At 40.8% G+C, this 16,265-nt stretch overlaps 1 protein-coding gene across 2 annotated transcripts in view; it reads left to right on the top strand.

Moving 5' to 3' along the window:
- DPF3 (double PHD fingers 3) overlaps window positions 1–16,265 on the top strand; it is a gene marked incomplete at both ends in the record, with an annotated part of 165,830 nt that overhangs the window by 125,664 nt on the left and 23,901 nt on the right. The window contains 2 exons of one of the 2 annotated variants that reach the window (XM_080619224.1): window positions 10,379–10,507; window positions 13,358–14,376. In XM_080619224.1, coding sequence (XP_080475350.1) covers window positions 10,379–10,507; window positions 13,358–13,554 — 326 coding nt within the window. Of the gene's footprint in view, window positions 1–10,378; window positions 10,508–13,357; window positions 14,377–16,265 lie in introns of those variants that run through there. The other variant, XM_080619223.1, reaches the window with a different exon arrangement.

Genomic DNA, 16,265 nt, shown 5'->3' on the forward strand with positions numbered 1-16,265 from the left:
TTACATTAGACTTCCATCTATTGAATGTGTGTGTGAATGAGTGTACTGGTATAAATGCTCTTCCTTAATTCCTGGGAGAATAGGATAGTGTGTCTACATGGAGAAAAACTTCCTCTCCTTTAAAGGAGAATAGTTTTCAGTGGCATTTTGCTGTGTGAAACGTTGGTTACAGGCAGCTGTGCAGTAAACAGCAACTGAACAGATCTTATGCCCACAGGCACTTTGGCCAAAGACAATCCTAAATAAAGGGCACTGTGAGGGCTGTCACTGGTCTAGCTACTGTGTGCAGGTTGGTCCATGCAGTTAACGAGAATGCAGTCCTGTGCCCTCCTGTAACCCTGCTAGCTTACACATCCGACCTGCAAACCCCCCTGTGTATGTTATTTCATGGCATCAGCCAGTTGTGCCCAGTTCCATCACAGATTTTATTATGTGGATAAATCTGTACTGGAGAGACCAGCCAAAGTTGTTTGTGTACTCTAAGCATAATTGGATACCCAGTCTCCAGAGATAAAAAATTAATGTGCTAACCTCAGTGTGCCTCCAAGCTGTCCTCCAGCTCCCCTACACAGTCATCTTTGAAACATTTTTATTTCCATCCAGGCAGGGGGCTGGCCATGAATAAATGACAAGAGTCAGCCCCTCAGTTGGAGACGAGCTGTTTGTTCCTCTCCACAAGCAGCATCAATTTGAAAAGCTACATCAGGCCTACTTTTTCCGTGCCTCAGTGCTGATCCTCGCTGGGGCCATGATGGGAGCTACTTCTGAATGCAAGGATGCATCAATGCCCACCTTGCGACAAGATACCCTGCAGCAGGTGCCTTTTCAGTGAAAATATGTACATTACCTTGAGTTGACTTCTCATTAGTTTAATCTGATTGGGTTTTTTTTTTTACAGAGTTTGTTTTCATAAGGAAAAAGAGAATACTAAAAGAAATAGTAGCAAATGCAGAGCTTGGAGCTGTGTAATGATTTCCACTCAAACCCTGTTTGCGGCTGTGAATTCTCAGACTTTTGTGCCTGTGTTTTGGGGTGCTGAGTCAAAATTAGATCAGTTTGAAAAGCTACATCAGGGGTAGTTTTGGAATAGTTGAAAATCCCAAGCTCTTTTCCTATGTACAGGAACCCACAGGGGACTTTTTATTGTCTTTGTTGGGAGTTGTGTGGGGGTTTTTTTGGTAGTTTGGGGGTTTTGTGTTTACATACTGCCTGGCCAGGACCTGAAATGTTGTTGTCAATATGCAACTACATTGAAGAGAAGCACCTAATGCTTCTCAGTAGTTTATGGAAAAACATTTTCAAATTAACTAATTAGTTTTTGAAAACCCTGTGTTGCTTCAAGAACATGTCAGCCATTGACATTGTAGTGAGACATTGGGACATTATAGTGTCATTTATGTATTTATATTTATTTTTCTTTTCTTGCTATCTCCTTGCTTTTCTCCCCTGTGTAGAATTTGAAGAAAGTAAACACCGAAGTTTTGACTGAATTTAAACTTAGATGCTTGCCTTCTCATACTCCTCCAGTGAGTAATTTCCGGACCCAAAGTCTACATGTTGCAGAGACCCATTCTGTGACACTGGCTGTTCTTACCTGAATACTGGGAGATGTTGCCAGATGAGGCTGTATATTGGGTAGTATATCCCACCATGAGTTCCCTGAGCTGATGGGAATGATACATTTCAGTGGCTGATGCATTTCAGTGGCCAGATGCCAAGTCCCAGGACAGGTACCCCTCAAAATCAGGAAAAGTGTATGTTAACATGTCAGACTCTTTGTTTGCCTTTCTATTTTTTATCTTCTTTTTTTATTGTCATGAGGCACTAGACAGTTACAATGATTTACCGTGGGATTTTGGCTCATGCTTTACATGTTCCTGCAGAAGACTCTATAAGATCAGCCCACGGACATTTCTACAAAGTGCTATCTTATGATGCAGGAATGCTGGCTCTCCAAATATACAATATCTGCTCAGTTGATGCTATATTTTCCTAGCTGTACCTTCCACTGCCCATCTCCCAGCTCATTCATCAGCTGTTAAACCTAGGGGCCGTATCGATTCCTGTAAAAGACATGATCAAATGTTCTTCCTTTCCCTACATTCAGAGGCTTCCTCTGACTTGTACAAATGTACCTCCTTCTCATAGCACTTCTTGTAGCTTGTAGTGCTCCTTGGCCGTGCCTCTCTGTGAGCAGAGCCTGTAAGAAAGGCAAACCTGTCAGACCTGCTAAAAACTGTGCACAGGCAACAACTCCTTCTATCCCCCCAGCACCAACTAACTCAGAGAGGAGATAAAATCCAGTTACTAGGGAGAACTGGCAATACTTTGAGTGGGTGGTTTTCAGCACCTCTTGGTAGCATAGCCTGCTTCTCTGGCTGCCAGCAAAGGGCATGGCCATGCTGTGAGGGGGAGTGCAGCATGGAGAGCCTGAGCTAGCAATGGCCCATGGGGCTGCACTGTCTGATTAGCTTGGCTTGGGAACAGAACAGCAGCCGTTTCCCAGTCCTACACCCAAGTTCCCAGCTTATTTAGTTGAATACTGTGCCACAGCCACACAAATGTGTTGCTATCAACCTAAGCCGTGCTTAGAGCCTGACAGAGGTTTTCTGTATCAAGTGCCTCAACACTTCCCAGTTTGGGGCTAGCCAAGGTGCTTATCTCTGGTGTTAACGACAGAGTAAACATGCCCGGAGAGACCAGCCATTTCCTCTCATTCAGTTTGATTTACATTTCTTCCTGGAAAACTGCAATGAAAAAACCCTGCACTTAATTCATTGCAAGGAGGCTGCAGAAATGACTGTGCACATCTTTGCCTGGCTGCACACATGTGAAACACCAAGAACCTTGAATACATTTTAGCTATACCAGGCCTGTTCCTCACCAGGAGTTACAGATATGATGTTCCTTTATTGTTGCTTTCCAGGACAGGGTCTAGCCTGAGCAGATGCCCCTCCACAACCTGCTTCTCTGACCCCCACCACTGCTCATTACACCCAGGCAATGACTAGGGCCCAACCAGACATCTCCTTCCTCTTCCTTCAAGAAAAGCCATAGTCCTCGTGCCGCTTTTCCTTTCTCCACAAAGCCATTTTTGCATTTAATTCTCACGTTATAATGTCTTGCATGAGCTTGCCTATCCTCCCCTGATGCATTCTGAGCAGCAAATGAAGGGGCTTATTCCTTATTCCTTACACTTGAGAGATGAAGCACTAACAGGTGGCAAGGCCGGAGGCAGCCCCGGCCAGGCACTGTGGTCGCCATGGAGACAGGCCAGGCCTGCCATGGATGAGCGCTGGCGGGGAGATAAGTGAAGGCACATGGGTGAACTTCAGCTGTAGGTTGGGATTATATGTCATCAGGTCCTACAAGGGGCTTGATGATCCACGATGGGCTCTGGATCTTGGCTGGTGTTTTGCTGCACAGGCGGCCAAATATTGGGCTTGCACTTAGACAGTGAGAAAAAGGGAGGAGTCAGGAAGGAAAACCTGCCCTGTGTAACACAAAGAGTCTTGTAGATTTAAAAAAAAATCCACCCAAAACAAAAAACTCAACAAAAAAGCAAATCCAACCCTTTTCCTACATTGCAAAGTGCATTGACTTGATTCAGACCTATACACAGGTTACTGTGGTCTCTATTGTGCTCTGCAAATTTTTGTTGCAGAGTAAATAGCCTGAGTCAAAGCCTTTCGAATTGAATTGAAAACCTTCTGTGGACTTTATTGGTTTTGGACCAAGCTCAGAAGAAATAGGTAAGAGCTGGACAAAACGTGCTCAGAAAAATCACTTTGGGAGCGCATATATGTCCAGCTGTAACCGATTTACTGTAATCATTTAAAGAAATGAGGCACCACCCCACAACCCAACTGCAAGGCAGGGACTCCACTCCTCATTCTCTACTGCCTTTCCAGTAGGGTGGATATGACAAACATAGGGATAAAATGCTACCAAACCCAAATGCACAGCTTAAACTATGATTAAGTATTATGCTGTATTACCTACAGGCTGAAGAAATGTATGTGACAGTGATTCGGTACCAAAGAATAGGGAAACCAGTTTTTGTTTTAAGCACCGATTTCAGCTCTAGGTTTTTAAATTATAATATTTATATTTTAAATCATATTCCAAATCATCAAAATAACTTCACTTAGAAATCAGAAAATTGAGAAACTACAAGGTTCTATTTATTTGAGGTTTTGTCTGTATGCATTTAAGAAAAAACTATTTAAAATATCTGTATTTTGAATTTTCTGATTAAAACCAGGAACAAAAATTGCTTCTTCTGAGCTTGCCTTTCGTTCAAAGTGCTCTCAGCTGCTATGAAAGCTAGAAAAGTGAGATTCTTATTGAGTCATGTGGCTTTCGGAAATGATGTACAACATCTTTGTCGGTGACATGGACATGGAGGGATTTAGAGCGCCCTCAGCAAGTTTGTTGATGACACCAAGCTGTGTGGTTTGGTTGATACACTGGAGAGAAGGACCATCCAGAGGGACCTTGACATGCTTGTGAGGTGGGCTAATGCCAACATTATGAAGTTTAACCATGCCAAGTGCAAGGTCCTACACCTGAATCGAAGCAACCCCAGGCACAGCTACAGGTTGGGTAGAGAAGAGATTCAGAGTAGCCCTGCAGAGAAGGACTTGAGGGTGTTGGTCGATGAGAAACTTAACATGAGCCAGCTTCAGTGTCTGCTTGCAGCCAAGAAAGCCAACCGTATCCTGGGCTGCATCAAAAGGAGCGTGACCAGCAGGTCGAAGGAGGTGATCCTGCTCCTCTACTCTGCTCTCGTGAGACCTCACTTGGAGTATTGTGTGCAGTTCTGGTGTCCTCAACATAAAAAGGACATTTTAGTGTGAGGTGTCCCTGCCCATGGCAAGGGGGTTGGAACTAGATGATCTTAAGGTCCTTTCCAACCCTAACTATTCTATGATTCTATGACATGGAGCTGTTGGAACAAGTCCAGAGGAGGGCCACGAGAATGATCAGGGGACTGGAGCACCTCCCATATGAAGACAGGCTGAAAAAGTTGGAGCTGTTCAGCCTGGAGAAGAGAAGGCTGCATGGAGACCTCAGAGCAGCCTTCCAGTATCTGAAGGGGGGCCTACAAGGATGCTGGGGAGGGACTCTTCATCAGGGACTGTAGTGAGAGGACAAGGGGTAACGGGTTCAAACTTAAACAGGGGAAGTTTAGATTGGATATAAGGAGGAAGTTCTTTACTGAGAGGGTGGTGAGGCACTGGAATGGGTTGCCCAGGGAGGTTGTGAATGCTCCATCCCTGGCAGTGTTCAAGGCCAGGTTGGGCAGAGCCTTGGGTGACATGGTTTAGTGTGGGGTGTCCCTGCCCATGGCAGTGGGGCTGGAACTAGATGATCTTAAGGTCCTTTCCAACCCTAACTGTTCTATGATTCTATGTGGAAAAAAAAGTCCTCATGTCTTGATGTTATTTCTCTAGAAGCAGCTTTCTTTTTTTATTAACTGAAACCATGAGGAAAAGAACTTCCAGATTTTTTATAGAATCATAGAATAGTCAGGGTTGGAAAGGACCTTAAAATCATCTAATTCCAACCCCCTGCCATGGGCAGGGACACCTCACACATTTTTTGATTACTTGGGGTCAGGAGAAGGGAAGCTAGAACTTTCTTTAGAGCCCCTGCCTTCAAAATCAAGAAGGCACAGAAGTTATTTTAAATCTACAAACTCAGTCAGTTACAGTCTGTTACAGAACAAAGTTACTGTGTGATATACTACAGAACTTATTTAATATATAGTACTTATTTTTCAAGAAGACTCTTGTGAATGATGGCACTATATTTTAACTAGGGGTTTATTCTGCTTAGCTTGTTACAGTTTGAAATTAACTTGATTAGGCTAAGAAGAAAAAAAAATATGTCTGAATAAGCATATATCTAAGTTATTTGGAAATACTGACTTCATTTTCAGTCTGTATCCTGTCTTCACATGAATCATCTTTCTGGTACAGAGAAACTATCAATTGAACTGTGCAGATCTGTGGCTCTTCTTAATCTATTTTAAAAAATATTCTACAAAATTGTATACTCTCTTTATTTTGGAGCAGATGAACATGAACACAGGGCCTTTAAAACTAGGAAGCAAGACTGAGTTGACAAGGCAAGAGGGACTGATTTAAATCCACCCTCTATGAGCACACCTTAGCTCAGGCGGTACTCCTCAAAGCTTTTGATCTGTTGTTGTAGTTTGTAATGTAAAAGAAAATCAGAGGAGTTTTGAGTAAGTTAGGATGAGACCATGGTTGGTTTTCAAGGCTTTGCTTTAGAACAGTTTCTAATTCTGGGTGAACTTTTTTTAGACAAAATCCTTGATTGTAGTCACATGATCCAAATGATTGAGCTCACCACTACTGAGTTACTTCTCATTAGCTGAGCTATTGTCTGGCTTAAGCTAGTGCCTTCTACTTTGTGATTAACATGTGCAAAATTGTATACCTAGTTAATTAGTATATATGTGATGAAAAGCAGCAACACATTAGTCCCTTGCAATTTAGTTGCTTTCACTTGTGCATTCCCATACTTACTTTACTAAATAATTTTATTGATTAAGGGGTGGGATTAGGGTTGGGCTTTTGTTACATGATACCCTTCTCATGAATATTGCACATTATATTTTGCTATCTTTGCTTTGTTCCTGAATTCCCTCATCATTTGTGGACTACAGTAGAATAGAACTAAAAAGGCCAAGGACATCCAAAAAAAAAAAAAAAAAAAAAAAAAAAAAAAATAAAATCCTTTGAAAGTAAGAACTCTGCTTACTGTCATCTGGAAATCTCTTTATTCTCAAACCTTCTGTGATTTAGCCTGGGGCTTAATTCACTCTACAGTAGTGATCAAGAAAATAAGATTGAGTCAGGTTTGATTCTAGTTTTTACACCTGTTAGAACAAAAAAAACATTGAAGAGAATAACATTGCCTGGCTGATTTGGCTCTAGAGATGCATCATTTAAGACATCTTTGATGTAACTTCAGGAACTTCTCATTTGTGCATGACTTTTCAGGCCTAATATTTCTATTACACTCAACTGAGCCAGGTATATATTTATGAGTGTTGAGCAATAAATGAGCACATAGCCACTCACATTAAAAAATAAATTAATTTGCAAGCAAAAGAAAAGAGGAAGAGAGAAGAGAAAGGAGGTGATCAAACCCCATGCTTTTTCCATGTCAGTAGTCTAGGAGAATCTATTCGGCTTTATTGCAGTCAGTAAATACCTTACATCTGTCCCAGACACCACAGACCAGTTGATCAAGTATATGTATTTATACGGGGTCCTCTGTCCCATTTCCAGTTTGACAGTCAGTGGATCTTACTTAAATGTCATAAGCTGCACTGGAAAAAATTAAGTCAGTATATGCGGAGTATTATATCAATGACACCATTCTGAGTGGTTGTAGAAGCGGAGTTCTTTCTTAAGCCTGTTGGCTGGCACCTTGAATGCTTGTTTTGATTTGTGGCCTCACCACAGAATTGTTGTATCTTTGTGAGTAAGCCAGTTCATCACTCTACCATCAAATCTTTCCACTGTAAAATGCAATGTGGCCTACTCACCATGAGACTTAATCAGCGCCCAGCAACACTTCAGTTAGAGTCGATGGCAGAAGAGGCTTCTGACCTCACTAAAGGCTAATATCAGGATCTTGCTATCTGTAAGGCTCTTTAAGAAACTCAGATGAAATGTGAAGTATAATCATAGAATCATAGAATAGTTAGGGTTGGAAAGGACCTCAAGATCATCTAGTTCCAGCCCCACTGCCATGGGCAGGGACACCCCACACTAAACCATGACACCCAAGGCCTCATCCAACCTGGCCTTGAACACCGCCAAGGACAGAGCATTCACAACCTCCCTGGGCAACCCATTCCAGTGCCTCACCACCCTCTCAGTAAAGAATTTCTTCCTTATATCCAATCTAAACTTCCCCTGTTTAAGTTTGAACCCGTTACCCCTTGTCCTGTCACTGCAGTCCCTGATGAATAGTCCTTCCCCAGCATCCTTGTAGGCCCCCTTCAGATACTGGAAGGCTGCTCTGAGGTCTCCATGCAGCCTTCTCTTCTCCAGGCTGAACAGCCCCAACTTTCTCAGCCTCTCTTCATACGGGAGGTGCTCCAGTTCCCTGATCATCCTCGTGGCCCTCCTCTGGACTTGTTCCAACAGTTCCATGTCCTTTTTATGTTGAGGACACCAGAACTGCACACAATACTCCAAGTGAGGTCTCACGAGAGCAGAGTAGAGGGGCAGGATCACCTCCTTCGACCTGCTGGTCACGCTCCTCTTGATGCAGCCCAGGATACGGTTGGCTTTCTGGGCTGCGAGCGCACACTGAAGCCGGCTCATGTTCATTTTCTCATCGGCCAACACCCCCAAGTCCTTCTCTGCAGGGCTGCTCTGAATCTCTTCTCTGTCCAACCTGTAGCTGTGAAAGGGACAAAATAATAAGGGTAATAAGGGACAAAAAAAAAAATAAATTAAAAATGACTGAACACTCAGCTTGCTGAGTTTGCATTGCACATGGCCTGTTTGTAGATGCAGCACAATATAAAGAAGTAATTACTTAACTTTTTCAGAATGGGGCCATAGTGGGAAAATAAATGCTAGGGTATTCTGCTTTTTATACACAAAATATGTACAAGTAGCAACTTTATGATCATTTTGTTACAGCTCTTAAAATGAGCCAGTGCGCTAGTCTTCCACCTGGTTCCTGTTCTTTTTTTGCTTATGTTGCATGCAAGTATTAAATGCCTCACAGTGAAGAGGCAAAATGCTAACCTAACACTGGAAGTTTCTCTCTAGTTTTGGGAAAATGGGGTATCTGCTAACCAGGACTATTTTAGAGCAAACTCCATTGTTCAGTACATACTATCAGGGACTTGGCGACCATGCAGGAAGATACTGATGTATTTGCAGCCTTATGGGTTTTCATTTTTTCTTAATGTTACTTTACTGCAATCTTTCTGTTCCCAATCTCCAAAAAGCTCAGCTAATCAACAGCTGGAAGTAAACGAATAGTTAGATGCACCCAAACCAGAAAAGCAGATTGAACTCAGAGGAAATTTTAATTTTAAGTGTATGTCTTGGACTGCTACCAGAAGCCCTTTAGAATGTCATTGTTCTTTGGGGGAAATTTGGATGTGGACAAAAAGACCATTAATAAAGGCTGTCAAAACATCTGTTAAAAATCTGCAGTTACAAAATATGCATTAAAAAGATAATTAAATATAGATGGTGCTGTTTGATGGTCTTCATTTTCTAGTTTGTAGACATCTTCATGGGGTAGTCTTAGGTCAGGTATACCACTGGAATTTTTAAGTTAAAAAAGTATAAACAAAGATGAAGACCAGCTATTCCCTCTCCCTTCTCCCTTTCCCAGTTCATTCTTAGAGTGTACAGGAACAAGAAGTTTTCCCTGTCTGGAGAGCAGAGGAGGAAAATGGTAGTTGTGAGTGAGGGAAAAAGAGCTCATTGATGTTCTGCTCAACTAAGAGGAATGCAGAAGTCCTCTGCCCTTCAATTCGTTCTGGGGGAACTGCCTCCTCCTCTGCTTAAGGCCCAGTGTGTGTCTGGTGTGTGTCTGCTTTCCAACTATTCCTAGCTGGAAAATAAGAATGTAATTTCCCTCCTTTTTTTCTTGGCTTAAAAGACTTTGTATCTCTGCTGGCTGGGACTTTTGGCCCAGGCTGAGTGCACCTGCGCTGGGTGCTCAGGTAGACCTGCTGCCCTCTTCAATCCCCCTGGGGACATGCACTTAGCTTAAACTTAGGGTGAACCACCTACAAATGGCTTTGCCTGTGAATATTCATGGCCATTGTATCAACTTCTTGACTAAGGACACCCTGCCCCTTGACATGTAATCCCCAAAAAAGCTACTTGAGAGAAAACCAGTTAAGGTACCTATCCCTTCCATGTCCCTGCTGCTGGCTTTTTGTTCTGGGGAATGTATTTGTCCTTACTGAACTTGTGTTTTGTGGTTTTACAATTGTGACTGCTATCTGGAAAAACAGGCTTGGCTTACTGACAGTGTAGGCCAGATTCTGCATTAGGGATTGATTCTATTTTGGTCCATGTTACCAAGTCTCTGAACTGTATGCGGATATCTGGCAGGAGCGCCTTGTGAGGGACCAGCCTGGCTGGCTTTATAAAGGAAATCATGAAGTGCATTTCAGGCAAAATAGACACAACACAGGGTGTACTTAAAATGGAGGTGATTTATACAGTTCACTTTTTGTTCTGATTGACAATATGTTGGGAAGCCTGAGGAGTCACTGAGCTATCATGTAAGGAGAAGGGGGAAATGTCCACACTGAATGCTCTGTAAGTAAATCTGATTTCTAACCCAACTGCAGCCCAGAAAGGACCAGACGGGGTCATCATTCCCAATAACTACTGTGACTTCTGCCTTGGAGGCTCCAATATGAACAAAAAGAGTGGTCGGCCAGAGGAACTTGTATCATGCTCAGACTGTGGGCGCTCTGGTAGGTGACTCCTTGCATCTTTCTTGTACAAAGGCGTTTGTGTGATTTGTTTTTTGCTCCTCCTGAAGATTTTGAAGATAGGCAGCACATATGGGAGGGGATAGAAGATGAAGTCATACCTCTTGTGTGTGTTTGTGGGAAAGGGTGACTGGGAAATTTTCTATCATAAAACCCATTGTTGGGTTCACATTTTTAAGCTAATGGGGTCTTGCAAGATAATGAAGATTTAATATATTTATTGGCTTCTGTGAACATTGGTACATATACTAGCTGTTCTTCAAATGGAAGGAGAAAATCCTATGCCAATGTTAAAAAATGGTCTCTGTCTTCAAATGGTGCAATTACAACTATAAATTACTTACAAGATTTATTAAAGTTGCATGACAAGCATTTCCATTGATTGCACATTTCATGCATTTCTTCATCCAAAAAAGAAAGGAGGAAATTACAGGGTAGGGATGAGGGTAGCTGTCAAGGATTATCCTCTTACGAGATGACTATCATTAATTTTGTTTAAAGAGGTTTTTATTTCTCCATTTTCTTCCCTTCTCTCTATTCAAATGTAGGCAATTGTGTCTTTCCCATTCTGAGTTGTCTCTATTTCTGGACTGTTGTTTTCTTCCTTCCTTTATTTTTTTCCCTCTACTTTTTTTGTTGTTTCTTTCTTTTTTTTTTTTTTTTTTTTTTCTCAAATTTTATCCCAGCTGAGCAGTTATTTATACCTTACATGGGAGCTGGTGGTGGGAATGGAAGACCTTTAACAACTGCATATTCCAGTTTTGATCTAAGTTTCCAGTTGTGATATTTCTAGCCAATGGTGATATGAGTGGTGGTAAGACCATCAGATGGAAATCTGAAAAACAAAGAGACCTTGACATTCAGTATTGCTGCTGCTCCTTCTATACTGTAGTCACTGAAAGATGTCTGTTGCTTGATGGCTGAAATGCAATGTGGAGTGTTCTTGTGCCAAGGGAATGGCCTTTTTATGCTCCTGCTGAAATTCATAGTAAGCCTCTTACCACATTCAGTGGGAACAGGGCAAGACTCTCACTGACAAATTGCCTTCTGCAGTTGTTGTGACCTCTGAAGATATTCTGAAACGATACTCACTGGCCGCCAGAGGACTGATGGCAACCCCTTTGGTATTCTCCAGGGGGGTCCTTATTAATGCTGTGCAGTCAGGGGCATGAATCTTTCAGTATATATGTGTTTGCTTCTTAATAACTGAAGGGGGATACTCATGGGGTCTATGGTGCCATCTTGGAAGATCATTGCCCTTCCCCTTGATTGATATAGTTCAATGTAACTCATTTCAGCATTGTCCTGATACGGCACTATAAGATGGATCCATTTTACTTTTTTTTCTGCTATTTAAACATTGTCATGGTGATTATATCCAAATGAAACACAAATACATTAATTTCCTTGATTCCTTAGTGTGATAGAACAAGAAGCATGTAACCTAAATTGTGCAAAACCAGTTCCATTAAACGCTATCCTTGTACAAATTCTTACCTATCTGGGTCATTCATAGGGGTCTGCAACGATATGACTGATATGTGGTGAAAGTGATAAAGGTACCACACTAATCTCTAAACTAAAACAATGAAACCTCTTTGGTGGCTGCCATCTTTCTCTTTCTTGATAATGGAGAACATTTTCATTATACTGAAAGAGAGGTTGTAGAAATGATATTGTTTCTTCTGTTCACAGTCAGTAAAATCACATCTCTACAAGGTGGTTCATCTGCCAATCATTTTGTTATATCCATTTTCTTTTTGTAAGCAGGATTTAATTCTTTGTGTCTCAAGCAATGCAGTGTACTTGTTATATGACTGATTCCTGTAGCTGGAGTGGGGACCAAACTGTTGGTTACTTAATACCGCACTACTGTTTCTGAATACTAAAATAGCTGTTTCCTAAAATCTCACACTCTCATTTTGCTGAGGTGCAAGAGACATCTATTTCTCTTCCTTTCCTGAAGTGGGAATTTGAAGGCTGTACTATTAATCACATAACATGTTTGTTTGAGGGAGAAAATAAGCCTCAGTTTCACATATTTCAGTATATGACTTCTCTTTTTAATAGTTGTCTTGTTGTTGTTTGGCTGCTATGGATGTCCTGTGTGGAGAATTTCCTGTTCCATATTGAAAGCTGGATTGACTCACACACATTTGAACTTTTCAGTGTTCCCCAAGATAGGTCACTTCATATCTTAGTTGTTCTAGTTGTTGAAATCTATATATTTGTTTTGTTTTTTGCTTTTTATTTTTTAAGGAGATGCCATGAAATTAGAATAAAAGCATTTCTTTAGGTTACTTTCACTTAGTCTTCAAATTGTATTTCATTTTGTCGATAGAGGATGCTCTTTAGAATCAGATGAAGGACAGGAACAAAAAATAGTCCTGAGCTTGATGAGCTATCTAATGGGTTACATTTCTATAGCGATAAATCTGTGATAGTTGGTGCCAGTCTGAAGGACAGTCATTGTGCTTAGAGCTAACAGTGTCTAATTACTTTTATGGTGTATAAGTCTTTTAAAATTGATCTAAGTAATCACAAGGAAATATGTTAATGTCTTTTGAAGAGAGGAAAACATGATTAACCCTTTCGCTGCCATAGCTGTGGGCACCTATGTCTACAAATTTTTTCCTTTGAAACTGATCCTTTTTTATCTTACTTACTGGAGTTCTACCGAGCTATGTTGTTGAGGTGTGTGGGCACAGAGAAGCACACACCTATGAGCTCAATAGTCTGAATTGTTTAATAGTAATGATGATTAAAAGAATTATGATGATGATGATGCCTGTTGCTTAACCCATGTGCTGATATATTCATCATACATGTCAGCTCATTTGGGAAGAGAAGGCAGGAGGGACGAAGCAGCGCCAGCACGCACTACGGAGGACTTGTTCGGTTCCACGTCAGAAAGCGACACCTCGACCTTTCATGGCTTTGACGAGGACGATGCAGAAGAGCCTCTCTCAAACCGAGGAGGTGGCTGTGGTGGCAGCTCTCCCTCTGCAGACAAAAAGGGCGGCTGCTAAAATAACTAAAAAGACACACAAACTTTGAGTGATTTGCTGTCCTTTTTACTACTAGGATTATTACCACCTTTTATTTTATTTTATTTTATTTTATTTTTATTTTAGGTCCTTGTTTTTGGGTTTTTTTGTTGTTATTTTTGTTATTTTTCCTGTGGGGTGTACACTGAAAGCACAAGCGTTTAAAGCTCTTGACAACTACTTTGAAGAGACAGAAGGTTTTGATTTTCCTGTTATGTTTTTAATTTTAATTTGTTTTTCTCCCACATCCCCCCTTATCTTTCTCTCTGGAAACGTAAAAGGTGGATTTAATATTTTTTTTAGTAGTGAGCAGAGTTGATTTTCTTGTCTTTTAATATATATATCGGCAAACCACAAAAAATACAGATGGGTTGGAGAGCAGAAAGCAAACCCAAATAGTTTTTTTTAATTATTATTATTATTATTTATATATTCTATATATTATTAGAAAAACTACTTTTTAAATAAAAATAGAAAAAACCCACAAAAACAAAAAAGCAATGGATGTCTACTTGATAATAGAACTGTTTCTAGAGAACCACTGTGGGCGGACTCTGTCAGGGGACAAAGAAACCCTTGATGTGATGGCTTCTGCATTTTGAGATTTTGCACTTACTGTAGCATGTGGAGTTTGGCTACACTTGTCTTTAACAGTCTGAAAACATAAGCAGCACCACTGAAGACCATGACCTTGGGGAACACATTTCCATCCCTCCTTTGGACACCTTTACACTCAATAGATCTCTTCCTCCCTGCACCCCTTCATGTCTTCCTCACTCCGTTCTAGTTTTTATTTTTGTCTTTTCCTCCACCTTTCACTTCATGGACAGCAATTTCCAAGCATAGGGATGGAATATGAATGGCAAATCGTAAACATCAAAGACAAAACAGATGGAGGATCAGAATCATGGAAGAAATTACATGGAAAAATACCTCACCTGTACTTTCCTTTCCATTTTTAAATTTCAATTCACAGCATTTTTTCCTGTGTCGCCCAGTTTTTTATCTCTTGTAGTGTCTTGTGGGACACTTTGGTTTTCAATTGCTTCTTTGAAATAAACCAAAGCAATACTAATTAAAGTTCCAAGGGCAATGGAGAAGAGTGGCTCCCTTCCCAGCGACTTTCCCAGAAAGGAGGAAACATGCAGCAGGATTTGAAAGGTATGTCCAAGCTGAAATGTCTTTCACTCAATTGTGAAATCTCTGTGCCCTGGATTTTCAACAGTCCTGTGACTGGGCTTTGTTGTAGAACTAAGTCCCATGGGTTAAATAGTGTTACGAGTATGGGTCACATTCACACCTCTTGTGAAGTTAATTGAAGTCCTGTGGGAGCAGGATCCAGCCTCGTTGTACAGTCAGAAGTGATTCAAAATTGGTTAGTGTGTAGGTTGCATTTTGCTGTCCTAATGCAGTCAAAAATCTCCCTGAAGTGGGGGCAAAATTAGGTTCTAAGGATATATTTTTACTAACGTGCATAATACCAAACAGGGTGAAATCATGACTTTATTTAAACCAAAGGCATTTATCTGGACAATGCCTAATCCTTAATCTGGAGCTGTGTGGTTTTAATACCAGAATAAAAATCTCAGCCTTGCAATGAAGACTTTAAGTATATATTGTTTTAATGCATGAATGATGCCTATCCAAATGGATTAAATTTCTCCTGTTTCTTTTGCTGGGATAGCACAATACTGTCTGTGAGAGCTCTTTTAATCCTCATCCCCAAAACCTGAAAAAAAAGAGAAAGGGTCTAGTCTCTTAATTTTTTTATTGTTCACTTAGAACGTGGAATAAGCAGTGGCGAGATTCTGCTTTTAGGTACATGGCTGTAAATCCAGAATACATGCAAGTGATGTCTAGATTATGCTTATAATCTGCCTTCAGAATGCTATTGCAAACAGCTATAAAATACCTTTGTGTGTTTATACCTTAGGACAGGGCAAGCCAGAGCCATACACACCTGCTGGGAGAAAGCCTTGTTTAAGCTTTCCTCAGATTGATAATCCTATTCTGTTGCTATTCTGTTCCTGCTAGTGTATTATAATTGATCAGGTGTCAAATCAATGATATTTTGACCTAATGCTGTCAACGAGAAGTGTACTTTAATTGATAAAAACATTAATTCATTCCACAACCAGTCTTTTTTCCTCAAAAATACCACAAGATAAATTCATAGTATTCTGCCACTCTTCTGTATTTCCTAAACCTTCAAATTTAAGATGGTTTTCCAGGAGTGAGGCACAGGTATACAGGAATCAGCTTTTGCAAAATCCTTGAAAGAGCTAGGACTTACTTTGCATATCTGTATCACTTTATATATATATGTGTTTGTGTAGGTAACCATATATCAGAAATGTATGTACACAGACACATACACACATATAGGTAATGCAAACATTAAAATAAAGAGCAACAGAAGTCAAGATGGAAAACACTTCCCAATCAAGAATGGGTGGAACCAGCTCTTGTATGAGGCACTGTGGGCTCACTCGTTCCATACTGACCCTACTGTAATTGAAGAGTATCAGTAAAGTCCAGTGGATTTTGTCTAAATTTATGCGAATGTAACTGAGAGCAGAATCTGGCCCAGAATTAGAGTTACTCCCAGATCTGAAAGAAACACCATAAACCTGAAATTTTACAGATTTTAAAAATGCAGTTCAATTTGATCTCTCTTGCTACTCCTGCCCTTC

Source organism: Psittacula echo (assembly GCF_963264785.1).
Source record: "Psittacula echo genome assembly, chromosome: 5".
Classification (NCBI taxonomy): Eukaryota; Metazoa; Chordata; class Aves; order Psittaciformes; family Psittacidae; genus Psittacula; species Psittacula echo.